We start from the raw sequence: 14,155 nt of genomic DNA on the forward strand, positions 1-14,155 counted from the left end.
TTGTTTTAGACATTCCTGCTTGGATTGGATCACCCTAAAAGTGATAAGCGTGCTGAAAAATGCAGTACTGGCTGCTTAAAAACAAGTCAGTACTTCCCTGTCTGAACAGATGTTCTTGCTCAATAGGCACGTGATACTTTTCTTCCTGAAACCTGGTTTTCTACAGTTATGTTTATAAGGATTTTATCTATGAGAATAGCATGGTGTGCTGTTATACTTGCATAGGTTTTTCAACCCTGTAGTGTTGCACGGAAATTCACAGTAAAATAGTTGAAATCAGTTTTTGTGGTGCTTCACAGCACTTCATAGTAGTTAAAAAGTTGTTCCTATTGTTTTTATCAATCACATTCTTCTTTTAGTTGACATTGGCTTCTATTTTCTTATCTTTGGCACTCGTGGAGTTTCTTCCCAACATCCATCCGATTAAAATACAGCAGCTCTTCATCATCACTGTCATTTGAATAACTTTTAACTCTTAGACAAACTATTTAATAAAAACTTATGCATCAAGTAGCATAAAACAAGGTCTTCAAAACTCAAATGTTGACTTTTGAGACAATGTCAAGGAAGTAACTCCTTGGTGGCACCAAGTACTGAGAAAAAAACAACATATAGTTTGTTTTTAAGAGTTTAAAGATATTTGAGTTAATTGCTGGATCAGGGGACAAAGTACTTTCTGCTCTGAGGAATCACAACCTATACTCGGCAGCATCATAAAGTAGTTTGATTAATAAAGTAGGTGTGTTGTACCAAAAATAGTAAATCCCACCTCATATAGTCTGTATTAAATGCATTTAATTAGTCTATATCAGAGCAATGACTTTCTTATTTCTTAAAATATTCTGAACAGCCTTAGGGTTGAAGAGCATGTAAAACTGGTGTACCTACATTTCTGTATTTGCTGTGTATACCAGTCCCCTAATCACTGGATGAATATAGCTGTCCTATACGTGTATGTATGTGCATTATTTTTATACATGTATACATAAATATATATATACACACACACAGAGACAGAGCTGTCTCATAGCACAGAACTTTCCCATTTTGGGTCAGCTTTGAAAATTTCATTAATAACAATACATTAGAACAATGCATGTTCATTGTGTTCTCTGGTTTAGTGCAGTTTTAAAATATCCCAGATATAAAAGTAAGCAAACCATGCAGGCACAAATGAACTCAAATACAGCAACCCTGAAAACTGATTATGGTGCAGAAAATTAAATTTCACAAATTCTTACTGGGTTAAATGATACTTATACAGTTTTTACTGGATTCAAATGGATATAACTGATAATAATGTACAGCTTGTTTGCATGCCATGGCATAAAAGAAAATAACTTTAAAATCATTGAACTGACGCAGTTACTTGCAATAAATTATTTGAAAGAATCACTCTTATTCCCTTCATTTTCATTTAAGTTTTAAAAAAGACATTAACAGTTATATTCACTTCTAAGTATGTCCACATCTGGGGTGGGTTTGCAGCAATTCAAACTAATTAATTTCTAAGCCAATTTAGATGCATCACTAATCAAATTCTGTGAGACCAGCTTGATACCGATGTGTGCAATAATACAGAATTCTGCTTACCCTACCTTAAGTTTATTAAGTATTCAGAAAACCACTGGGAATAAAAACCAGTAGAAACTTGTTTTCTTGCTAACATCAGCAGCAAACAAAGAAAGTACATTTCCAGACTGAAGAAGAGGGAACAACTTTCGCAAACATTTTTTCTTATACAGAAATCACACTTTGAAATGTCAATACCCCAGCCAAGTGTTGCCTTTTGAAAGTTAGCTGCAGTGAAGAGCTTAAAAGAAAATCCTTGCCATAATGTTGAAAAGAGTGATGCAACATTAATACCTATCTAACTTAAATGCTACATGATCAGATTACTCAGAGATAACTGGCTTGCTTAAGTCCCCTCTAGGCTCACAGGTTGGTTTCTGGGATTCAGGGATTCAGAAGGGGAGGATCCTACTTATTCTTTAGTCCGACCTCCTGTGACAAGAGCTATACAATTTCAACTTGCAGTTTCTTAATCAAATTTGTGACAAGCTCCTCCTAAAATGACTGACTGGAAAACTTGCTTTACCATCAGTCTGCCACCATGAAAGGAGGAGACATTGGCAGCAGAGACTCAGGAAGGACAAAATGCAGTTCTTCTTAACAAACTGTGAAGGAAGGCACATCACACAGTACTTGCTTCAGTAAAGATCAGGAGATTGTTACCTATATGGGGGCTTGTTTCTGCCCACAAATCTGCCTTGTTGTATCTCCAGGTTTGATAGGGTTTAAGCCTCCTGGATGCTCAGATATTAACTATTCCTTCTGTAACTGAAGGGATAGCATATAAATAAGAGTGTATTAATATGGCCAGCAGCAGTGGTTACTACTGTTACATGGTCATTTCAAGAAATAATACCTACAGTGCCATGCCCAAACACAGTGGGACATGTGGGCTCCACTATGGCACACTGACTTCTGGCATGTTGAAAGAGCTACTGATACAGTCTGGAAATTAGGTTTTGTATTCATAGTTCGGGTGAGAATCCAAAGCCAATTTAGAAATGCAATCAAGTCACAGGTTTTTGAGTTATGAGCACCAGGAACTTGCAAGGTACACTTGTAGACAAAGTCTTTACATTCTACCATTACTCAGTAGGCAAAAGAATAAGTGGTGAATTCTTCAGAGCATGCTCAATTTGAAAACTTCTAAATATATCTTCTAACTACAGTGACTAGATACTTACAGACTGTTCAAACCCCTGTGTTTCTGAAAATCTTGGGTTTGGTTCCTGTACTGTGTTTTTACATAAAGATCTGTTTACACAGATGTGTCTGTATTTGGTTAGCACCACACATTTTTTTTTAAAATGCACATTTTGTTTTATTAACATTATTGCCAAGGGGGAAATATGCAAATTCTGGAACTCGAGAGTGTTGCAGTAACACATAACAAAGTATTATATCAAAGTGCCAGTGAAAGTGCTTACTGGAAAATATATAGGAAAAGAATCTGATTTCATTAAGCTGAATATTATTACATTTATTTATTGTCATACATTCTTGATCTAAGTGGGATAGACTACCATATTTCACAAGGTTTTCCTTGTTTTCCATAAATTCCTTTTACAAAATTAAAGTACTGATATTCAGAAAGCTTATTAATTTCTTACCATCATGATTTTATGACATATAACTTCTGAAACATAAAATACTTTTAAATTTTTATCTAAAATTATAAGGTTTTGTGTTTTCCATTACTGCTTCAATATGGGGGAAATGAAGTTTTGGCCAAGTGCAGAAAGCATTTGAATGATTTGCTAGTCTTAGTTTAAGCAACAGATCAAGCAGTGTTTCCCCAATTTTATCAGAAAAAGGTGCTGTACCTGTGAAAGGTAAATAATCCACACGCTGACTAAAAAAGACCACTCTGCTGTACTGTTTTTCTTTTTTCTTTTCCTTCATCATGTTTCCATTGCATGTAGAGGTTGATATTCTGTATCAGAGACCTTCTACCATGACTGTACTACTGAAGCATTTGAATCTTCAAATCTACAGGAGAGAGAGTCTCCTGAACAGACTCCCATCCTTATCCTTGAAGTTCTTGGTGGTGTTTTTCCAGACACTTTGTTTCTAGCCAAAGGTTATGGACAAGGACAAAACTGTTTCTCTTCTGATTTCTCTCAGCCTGACTGAATTCAGCAGGTATATATGATACCTGTGTGCATATATCTATAAATAGAGCCAAGTGCTAATTGCTTGATACCAGTAAAGTTCACAAGTTTTGGGGGTTAAATATTATAAGCCATCAGCGATCCACTCTGGGTAATAACTTTCAGTTAATGTGAAATCTTTTTTCCAGAGACTCAGTTGTTTATAGACTCCTGACTCTTGGGCCACAAGAGTTGAATTGCTTAAGTTTTGTGCTTTTAATGTACTGGTCATTCTTATAGAGAGAGAAGTTCAGCAGCAGCTGTGTAGTACAAGTAGTAAAGTAGGTCTCCTAGGAAGCCTACGTGCCCTGGATTTTGTCTGTGCATCCATAATTTGTGATAATATCCTAGTGACAAACTGCATTTAGCAGACACCTTTGGCTGCCTCACCTGTTCTCTGCACAATAATTCAGCTTCCCTGGGATAGCAATTAAGCTTCTGACTGGCATCAGCAGCTTCCAGCAGAAGAAATTAAAAGGAGAAAAAAATCTGCTGGAGAAATATTCACCTGTTATCCACTGGGTATGCACATGCAGATTTTCCAACTCAATTCATTTGAAATGCAGGATGAGCCATATTTAGTCTCACCTTCAGGAGATCCTTCACTGTATCCAACTGGGAAGCTGGAGGCACACTACTTGCAAACAAAAATGTCCAAACTTATGAAAAGGTCACCAGCAACGGCTTTAAACCTCCGAGTACATGGGATATTAAGTCTGGGGTGCTATTGTGTGCCATAAAAATACTTAAAATATTTTGTATAAATTTCTGCGGGATTTTAGTTTTTTTTAGTTTTGCCTGTTTCCTAAGCCAGCAAAGCTTAGGCTTTCATCAAATACGATATCAGCTTGGCAGTGAGGGAGGTCTGGAAAAAGCATGGCCTTGGCAGAATTCCTGATGGTGTGGTATCTAGACTTCAGTAGTTCTCATTTGGGATAATGACATCCATAACTCACTGTGGTATTATTCCCTGGGGCGGTTTAAAACTTCTTATAAAAATCTTTGCTTCAGTTTGTAATAGTAAATCTCTACATCCTGAGAAACCATCTGCTTCGTTTTTTATTAAGATAATGCATGCTCCCTTTTCATACCGATTTTTTGCATGTAAAAATAACAATACAGGATCTGAAACCCCACTTTCAAGCATTCCCCCCAAATCTCAAAAATATAAGGAAATGTGTGTATGGTTTGAGTCCAACAAGCCAAATCAAGCACTGCCCCTCTAAACCCAGAAGCTGCAGTACTGAAGCTTGGGTCTGCTGAGATCTGCCTATACCTGTGTTTTGTGTGGGGCAGTTGTGTGGGGTGCACGGGCACCACTGTTAACACACCCATTCAACAGACAGTAAATCAGAAGACTGAGGTCCATCTGTGCAGCATGGAAGAACTCCTGCTTTTTACCCTCATACTTAGTTGTGTGCAAGTTAGAATCATTGACTCAGAATGGTTTGGTTTGAAACTGACCTTAAAGATCATCTTGTTCCAATCCCTGTGCCATGGGCACGTACCCCACCCACTAGGCCAGGTTACTCAGGGTCCCATCCAGCCCAGCCTTGAGCACTTCCAGGGGTGGCTTATCCGTACGTTCTCTGGGCAACCTCCAGTGCCTCAGCACCCTTGGAGTCAATTCTGCTTAGCATCTGATTTAACCCTGCCCTCTTTCAATTTAAAACCACTGCCCTTTTCCTGTCACTATCTGCTCATACAAAAAATCCCTCTCCCTCCTTCTTAAGATACTGGAAGGCCTCTCCAGGCTAAACATCCCCAGCTCTCTGAGCCTGCCTTCACAGGAGAGGTGTTTCAACCAATTATCATCTCCATGGCCCTCCCCTGGACCCGCTCCAACAGGTCCACATCTTTCTTGTGCTGAGAAAGTTGTGTCCTTTGTTGTTCCTTTCAAACTGTGGGGTTCGTGCTTTTTCTCAGAAGAAACACTATTATTTTACTTGAATTTGTGCATTCATTTATTCTTGTGAATCAAGTTTACGTAGGACTACCAAGTTAGAAAGATATTACTGATGTGTCTCATCACCTGAACTGTTCAAAGCACTGCATGAATTTGATCCCTTCACAAATACTAATCTGTGTTGGAGTTCTCCTGAGCACCCATTCACTCAGCTAAAAATTTGTGTTTGCATGCTGATGTTTATTCCTGAGGGCTCATCTCCCCTAGTGAGCATGTTTAAACAACTGAAGTACAATGAAACATTCAAATTCAAGCCCTTATTATTATGCAATCTGGGATTATTTTTTTATCATTAGACTTCCTTCTGAACTGGGTGGTTGACACTCCCTGTTCCAAATTCCTGTCTCATGAGCTAGTTGTTTGGAAATACTGGCTAGGAAGACAAAAACCGTGGCTTCTTCTTTTTTCTTTTTTTTTTTAATCTGGAGAAAGTGGTTTTTTTCACCAGGTATTTGGGATTAAACTGTAACCTGAAGGCAATACACAGAAATAGGGTAAAGATCAAAAGGAAAAGGAGAGCATAACTTGGAGGACTGATGCACTGGAAACAGTGAGCCTGATTCAAAGTGGTCTGGCTGTCTGAAGATTCTTGTGCATGACTTAACTAGTTTCTGGATTAAACCTTGCATATGCCCTAGGAGAGGAATGTGTGCCTGCTTCAGCTGCTCTCTGGAAAAAACCGTGGAAACTAGTCTATGTTGTGTCAAACTGAGGTTCTTTTACTATTCAGAACAAGAGATTTCTGATTAACTCCATATCTAAACAATTTTAATGATTCACAAGACTACTTTGACTTGACTCTCCAGTCAGATCAGTTTCCTTACAGAACTTCACTCCTTGAGCTGTGTCCAAGAACATATTTATCAGGGAATTTATACGGCTCTTTAAATTTACTTCCTTGTGTGAATTAAACAAGCTTTCATACTTAGCAAGTTCCCTGTGTGTGACGTGAGGATTTCTCCAAATTTTTCACGTGTCCTGTGGTCCTGTCGTGCTCTCCCCCGGGATCCTCCTGCCACAGGAGAGCTGGAGAGATGAGTGCAGGGGAACAGGCCTGCTCTCCCTGCACCGACTGAATGCTCAGGCTCTCCTGGCTGCACAAGGCCAGCGCCAGCCTTCTGAGTTTTTTGGGGGAGGACTCGTTTTGTTTTTTGGGCAGCTTAGCATTCAAAATACCGTGGCCACTTGAAGAGCTGCAGGTGCTTCAGGTTGCCCTGACACAGGTTGCCTGGTACTTGAGCGAGCACGAAGAAGAGCTGCTGCCTCGAAAGGCTTTCACTGCTGTACCTCAGCAGCTCGGAGGGCCCGGCGATCCCCAAGGCTTCCATTGCCGTGCCTCAGCGGCTCAGAGGACTCGGTGAGCTCCAAGGCTTTCATTGCAGTGCCCCAGCAGTTCAGATGGCCCAGCCATCCCCAAGGCTTCCATTGCAGTGCCTCAGCAGCTTGGAGGGCCCGGCCATCCCCAAGGCTCTCCTTGCTGTGCCTCAGCGGCTCAGATGGCCCGGCCATCCCCAAGGCTGTCATTGCTGTGCCTCAGCAGTACGGAGGGCCTGGCCATCCCCGAGGCTTTCATTGCCGTGCCTCAGCGGCTCGGAGGGCCCGGCCAGCCCCAAGGCTGTCATTGCTGTGCCTCAGCGGCTCAGATGGCCCGGCCATCCCCAAGGCTGTCATTGCTGTGCCTCAGCAGTACGGAGGGCCTAGCCATCCCCAAGGCTGTCATTGCCATGCCTCAGCGGCTCGGAGGGCCTGGCCAGACCCAGGGCTTTCCTTGCAGTGCCTCAGCAGCTTGGCCAGCTCCGGCATTGGGGGCAGCTGCCTCCAAGAGTGGCAGCGGCGGCCCCGGCATTGTTTTTGTGTCGTTTCTGCAGAGGAGAGGCAGGAGCTTACATTACTTCCAGTAATGAAGTGCCTGGGGTTCTTTTATGACTTGCACACTCTGCTTCTCTGGAGCTGTACAGTATGTGCTGCATGACTCCAGGAAACCGAGGATTTGTTTTGACTTGCTAAAAGAACGTTTTGCTATTTCTCTTTACAATTTCACCATGTGACTTGTCAGTCCTCTCCCCCTCTTAAGAATAACTTCAGATTTAATTAGCTGAGTGCAAACATCTTTCATGGCGGTGTGGATTATACTCCTCATTGAGTACATTTACCAACAGAATGAAAGACAACTTAATCAGGCAATTCTGTATTTGTACTGCTGTGTCCAGAGAACATGGTAGCTGTCAATAGACAGCTGCTATTGACTTTCTTTCTAGTGCAGGATGCCCAGTGATGGGGGGACCTGTCTTGTTAAGGCTTGCTCTTTGGTTCTGATGCTCTCTCTCCTACCTAAGACGCCTTTTCAAGTGTGCTTCATTATCATTTCCCTCTCTGCTGTGTAAAAAAAATTATACTTATGTGCCATGCTGGGATGTACTGAAGGTGCTGGCATGTCCCCAGAAGTTCCCCAGTACCCTTCCAGCATATTTTAAATGGTACAATTTATATTTTGCTGAATTGCAAAGTGGCGTTGCTCATGAACCTCCATTTGACAAGTTTGGCAGCAACTTCCCAAAGTGTTACCTGGATATATGCATGTGTGTGTGTGTGCTTTGAATTCCTCTGTGCTGAATTTCAGTTTGCATTTCCACAACTCAGAGAACATTCTCCTAACAATGAACCACCGGGAATATTTCTGGGGTATCCCAACTCCACAATTCTCCATGAGTCCTGGATTACATGACTGTGCTGCAGCAACAGCAGCTGGTTTACCTGCATTTGCTGTCACAACAGATGCTTTGTGACAGAACCAAAACCAGTGACAAACAGCAAAACATTTATAATCCCCTTTGTAAAACTGTCATCCTTTCTGTTAGTTCCAGGTATTGACCTTGTCATGAGCACTTTATAACACCTTTAACTCTATTAACTATTCACTTCCCCAGAGTTAAAATTTGACAAGTCCATTTTTAGACATCTCTTCTCTCAGAGATGCCATGGTTTCAGTTTGATTCTTCAGAAGTGAATCATAGTTTCAAAACCCTCACTACCTGAAACACTTTTTTTTCCATTAGTATTCAACATGTTTAACATGGGTTCAGACATGTTATCAGAAACTTTTCTAGAGTCTTTAAAAAAATCCTGTGTGATTTCATGCCCTGGAAACACCTTTCACACTGTAACTATTCCTACAGCTATGGGGAGATATGAGGCATATGGATGTGAGCTAGTCAAATTAATACCATAATGGCTTCTGGCTCAACAAGCAGGTACAGTGCAAACAGAGAGCAGAACAGCTGTAGCAGAGTTACCTTTTATGTGGGTGGCATAGACATCTGCCAGTTAAAATGATCTGATGAATCATTTCTTGCCATATGATTACTGTTAATAAGAATTTATGTTAACAAGTCTGTGTCTGAACTTTGCACAGGTTCATGCCTGCATTTTATTTTGTTAAAAAATAGAGCATATCATGGTTGTTTTTTGTTCTTAATGGGCTTTCTTTCCTCCCTTGAAAGCATTCCAGGACTTCAGTAATGCAGAGCTGCCAACTAACCCTTAAAGCAAGATGTTTTAATATCCATATAGTTCTTTCTGTATGTAGTTCTGTATATATAGAACAGTAGTTTAACCTAGGAACCTCAAGCTAAGCTTATAACTTCACACAGCAGCACTTACAAAGAGAGTGTGGCCTTCAAAATATGAACTTTAATAAAAGTCTTTGTTATTGCATACATTTATACTTACACTTTACTGACAGGTTTTAGCCATTGACTACATTAAACTAACTCCCTGTGTGTAAAATCAAGCAAATTTTTTTCCAGAACTGATGTTATATTTATGGTGAGAAATTAGGCATGGCAAAATGTTCTTTTAAATATGTCCTCAATAACTTACAAAGCATTTCAAAGTATTTGAGAAGTCTGTGCAGCAAGTGAGGCATTTTATAGAAAGAAATACACAAGTCCAAGCACGGTGAGTGTTAACAAACTTTGATAAAGGATGATTTGAGAATCTCTCTCTCATCAGAAAAATTTGCCTTGAAATTCTGCATATAGTAGGACAGGGTAGAGAGGCAGAAAACAATTGCAATAAAACTGCTTGAAGTACAGTTTAGCTGGGATAAGTGGTTGGAGACTTAGCATCCTTGTGAATCTTGTTTGGGAGCCATAAGCAGAGCAAACGTTTTTGTGGAAGGTCTTGTTCCCATGGGACTTAGAACAGTTGGTAGAAAATATATAGAGCAAAGCAGTCCTAAAAAGACTAAGGAGGAACTTGGCAAATAGATACTTTCTCTCCCAGTTTGCCCTGCTAGCCATTCTGCTGTTCATATAGGAGGAATGGAAGACACTGCTAAGCAGGGCATTACTATTGGCACTTAGATGGACTTTTGGGGGCTCTTTGGCTAACAGCCTCCTCCTCACCTCTGCTCTGTCCATGCTTATTGATGCTTTGAGATCACATTTGTGCCCATTTTCCCCATTTTTCCGGCATCAATAAAACAAGAACTCTGCTATGTTTTTCCCAGTGTCATCCTGCATTACCACCTACAAGAAGACGCCGCCTCCAGTCCCACCGAGAACCACCACCAAACCCTTTATTTCCATCACAGCCCAGAGCAGCACGGAGTCTGCCCAAGATGCCTACATGGATGGGCATGGACAGAGGGGAGATATCATCAGCCAGTCTGGACTTAGCAACTCCACGGAGAGCCTGGACAGTATGAAGGCACTGACAGCTGCTATTGAAGCTGCCAATGCGCAGATCCACGGCCCTGCAAGCCAACATGTAGGGAACAATACTGCCACTGTCACCACCACCACAACCATTGCCACTGTTGCAGTAGAAGATAGGAAGAAGGACCTCTTCAAGAAAAACAGATGCTTATCTATTGGAATACAGGTACAGTACATGTCATGCATTATATGCTTGCCATTGTTTTGGATTCCTACATCTGTTTTACTGCTCATTATACAATGTTTTGTATATTTTTCTTCCTGTCCTGACAGGTAACTATGTAGAACTTGCACCAGCATAATGCTGCATGGTACTAATGATGTTTTCCTAATTTATCATAAATACATCAGATGCGAGCATTTGTTTGAGTCTCTGCGCTGCTTGTTATTCAGCTCTGTTAAATTACACACATGAGCACTAATCTATGAATCATAACACAGCGGGGGTCAGAAAGGCATGAATTAAATCATTGAAAGGGAATGTGTAAAACAATGATTTACATTACACTACCACCAAAAAAATATTTTCATCCACCCTCACTGAATTAATTGTTGCTGCTTATTCATGCATTTCATAATGACTGGTAGCCACTTGAATGAGGCAGCATTGTTCCTATCTCAGCCTCAGGAACAGAAAATAAGTTCCTTCTGATTTGCCCTTGTTAAAGAAAATTACATTTTGTTACCCCTAGTGGAATGAAAGAAGAAAACTAACCCTGCTAAAGTTCATTCATGTTTACAGAAAGGACAAGAGTAAATAAACTAGTCTTGTGTAATCAGCTTTCTTAATTTATCTTTTCCACCCCCTACTCCCCACCCCCCCCCAAAAAAAAAGATGTGCATAGGACTCCCAACTGTCTGTTTGCAGAATTAGCTTTTGTAACAAAGTGCTTGAACTTAAAATCAACTGAGAATCAACACAAGTTTTGACAGGAGATGAATCTTGAGCAAATAGAATAGCAATCTACAGCTTATCAGCCTTCACAGGAAGACACAAATATTTTTTTTCTTGCAGAAGGTGGTTGTAAGCACAGCACTCTGTGCCTGGACAGGCTTATCTGATTAGTAAAGTCTAAGAATTTACCATGAAATCTCTGCATCACCCTGACGAGATAGATGAGAGATGCTGTGCTGAAGTATGGCCATCCCAGGGATAGCTGCTGGAGAAGCTGTGACTTTTCTCTCAATTCTTCTTGGAAGCGCAGTAATAACTATTGCCTGTGGGTTCAGTTCACTGCCTTTGCTGTAGACTTTTACTGCTTCACAGCTGTTTCTTTTGGGTATATTCTGAAAGAAGGGTTGATGTTCAGTGTCAAACACAGGAGAAAGATCCAGGTAGGACAGGGATAGAGAAAAACTCCTCTGTTATGTATTCTCATTCCCAGCCAAGCCTAAAATACCATTATATTATTGTAATCCCTTATTTCACCAATCCAAGAAACCAAGACTTCTTAGCAAAGACCCCACAAATGGGTACAAGAAAATCATTTCCATGTTTGCAGAAGCCTAATTGATCAATGGTAATGTAAATCATGGTTCTTAAGAGACCATCTCCCTGCTATCTCTTCTTAAAGTAGTGTTGCAAGTAACAAATGCTGCTTTTGAAAGGTATAGAGGCCTCAGTTTCCTGAGATCTGAAGAAAACAGAGCTCCATATGCTCTTCAAGCCTTTGACAATCTCCCTCTTAAACTTTGAAGTTTACAGATGACCAGTGTAACCACATGAAATAATAATGAAATCGGGGGTGGTACATGAGAGTGTGCCGAGGCAGGCTTTGTGTACAAACCCATGAAGATGTGGTACAAACCACCTGAAGCTGGGATGACGTGAAGTGAAACCCTCAGCAGTGATGCAGCCTTACAGGATTCCTGCCTGTGTGTGGTGCCACCCTCACAGCTGTGCACATCAATGAGCTTTTTAAAGTCAGACAGGCTTCACAGATAAAAGAAACTGACTTCACTAGTCTGCTGTCTGATCCATTTTGCAGCATCGTTGCACAAGCAGTCATGCTGGTGCAGCTGAAGGGGTAGTGTGGGAGTAGAAATACCTTGAGGTAGGTGTTGATGCCAGAAATTACTTCTCTTACAAACAACTGCCCTAAAAGAGGTAGGTGCACTGTCAGCCCTCTGACTGGCAGTAGTCAGTCTCTCTTCACTGAGTAAAGGGAGCCTGGTCCAGGCTTAGTCTGAGCTCAGACCAAGTATACACCTTGATGATAGTTCAACCTATCTCTGTAGAGCAGCACAAGCTGCAATAGCCACAGGTATATTCTTGGTTTTCTTCTTCCTCTGCCAAACAAACCCAGTGTGCACTTCTGGTGAACCTCCATGTGTGTCCTCTACACCCGTCAGTCACTCTTAGGACACTGCAAGCCTTTGCTGTAAATCTGCTGAGCAAACAAGCAAAGTCAAGCAAAGAAAAGCCCTTCCATCAAAAGGTTGCTTCACTCTGTCAGTTACAGGATTTAAGGTGTATTTAACTCCCCAGAACCCCAGTATCAAGGAAGCACTTCACCTCACAGAACAGCTTATGAGCACTTTTCCTGCACAGGTTGGTCAAGTGGCTCTCAACAAGAAGTTGCTGGTGGAACAGCCAGTAGAGCTGGATATTTTGCACACCCGTGGTCAGTTTGAGGCTACAGGTCACTTCACAACACTGCTATGGCCCAAAAATTCTGTCTGCTGCAAAATGTTTTTCTTGCATGACTATCCATATTATGTATAGCATTGGGAATTAACAGCTACACTGATTGGACCCAGAATATTGTGATATTGTTAAAAGACACATCTGTGGTTAAATTTTAACTTTATACTGTTGGCACAACTCTCCTCATGGAGCTGGAGCTGGAGATGTGGCATTAAGTTCCAGCCTGTGCTCCTGGGAGCCACCTGTTTGCAAGATGAAGCAGTAAAGAAAATGAATCTAAGACTCATATCTGCTTTCTTAACATCTTTCCTCTGCAGTGCTCTGATTTGAGGCACTCACATTTAAACAAAATAAACACCTGATTTTGATATGAGTTCACATACACATGCACAAACAGATAAGGTAAAATCAAATGGTGAGGCACAATACCTGGAGTTACAGCTGCTCAGAGATGTGCTCTACCAAATGTGAACATCCAGCCTCAATAAAATACCAGATAAAATCCATGTGCATGTTGCAGGCTGGATGTTGTCTTACAGAAATGCTTTATAATTTAAGAATAATGAATATTCACTAATAACATCAGAAAAGAGCACACCACAGAGAAACTGACTAGATGAAGGAGCTCATGGTACGAGCTCTGTGTGCAGACACTCAGTAGTTAAGTTGCATAGAAACTGCAAGTAGCCAGCTGATACCTCTGCTAAAATACATTCTAATTGCCTGTCATGTTTTGGGGTTTTTTAAAGGTTGATGGTGCTGAAGAATCCACCATACCAGGTGATAATAAAGCAACCAGTAAGTTCCAGTCCATAGGAGTTCAAGTAGAGGAAGAGAAGTGGTGAGTAAAAGTTAATACTGTTTTTCTAAAGTAAATAATTATGCCACAACTAATTTTTAAGAGCCCTAGTTCCTGCACACATGACCACATAAACCTGCTTCCTGGATGAATTGTTAGATCACCCAGCTGAAAAGCTGAGTCTTATAATTGTTGTAGCTCTTGTTTTTCAGAGAAGATTTTTCAGGACCAGTGAAAAAAATGAAAGTGAAGTGCCACATATTTTGAGGTCTCATATACTTTTAATAATCTCTTTTTCCCCAG

The 14,155-nt window shown here is 40.8% G+C and overlaps 1 protein-coding gene across 1 annotated transcript in view; it reads left to right on the forward strand.

Moving 5' to 3' along the window:
* The window catches only part of DLGAP1 (DLG associated protein 1), a 136,473-nt gene that overhangs the window by 98,804 nt on the left and 23,514 nt on the right, over nt 1–14,155 (forward strand). The window contains exons 5-6 of the mRNA XM_058803335.1: nt 10,199–10,572; nt 13,803–13,894. Coding sequence (XP_058659318.1) covers nt 10,199–10,572; nt 13,803–13,894 — 466 coding nt within the window. The remainder of the gene's footprint in view (nt 1–10,198; nt 10,573–13,802; nt 13,895–14,155) is intronic.

This window comes from Ammospiza caudacuta, chromosome 1 (genome assembly GCF_027887145.1).
Source record: "Ammospiza caudacuta isolate bAmmCau1 chromosome 1, bAmmCau1.pri, whole genome shotgun sequence".
Taxonomy (NCBI): domain Eukaryota; kingdom Metazoa; phylum Chordata; class Aves; order Passeriformes; family Passerellidae; genus Ammospiza; species Ammospiza caudacuta.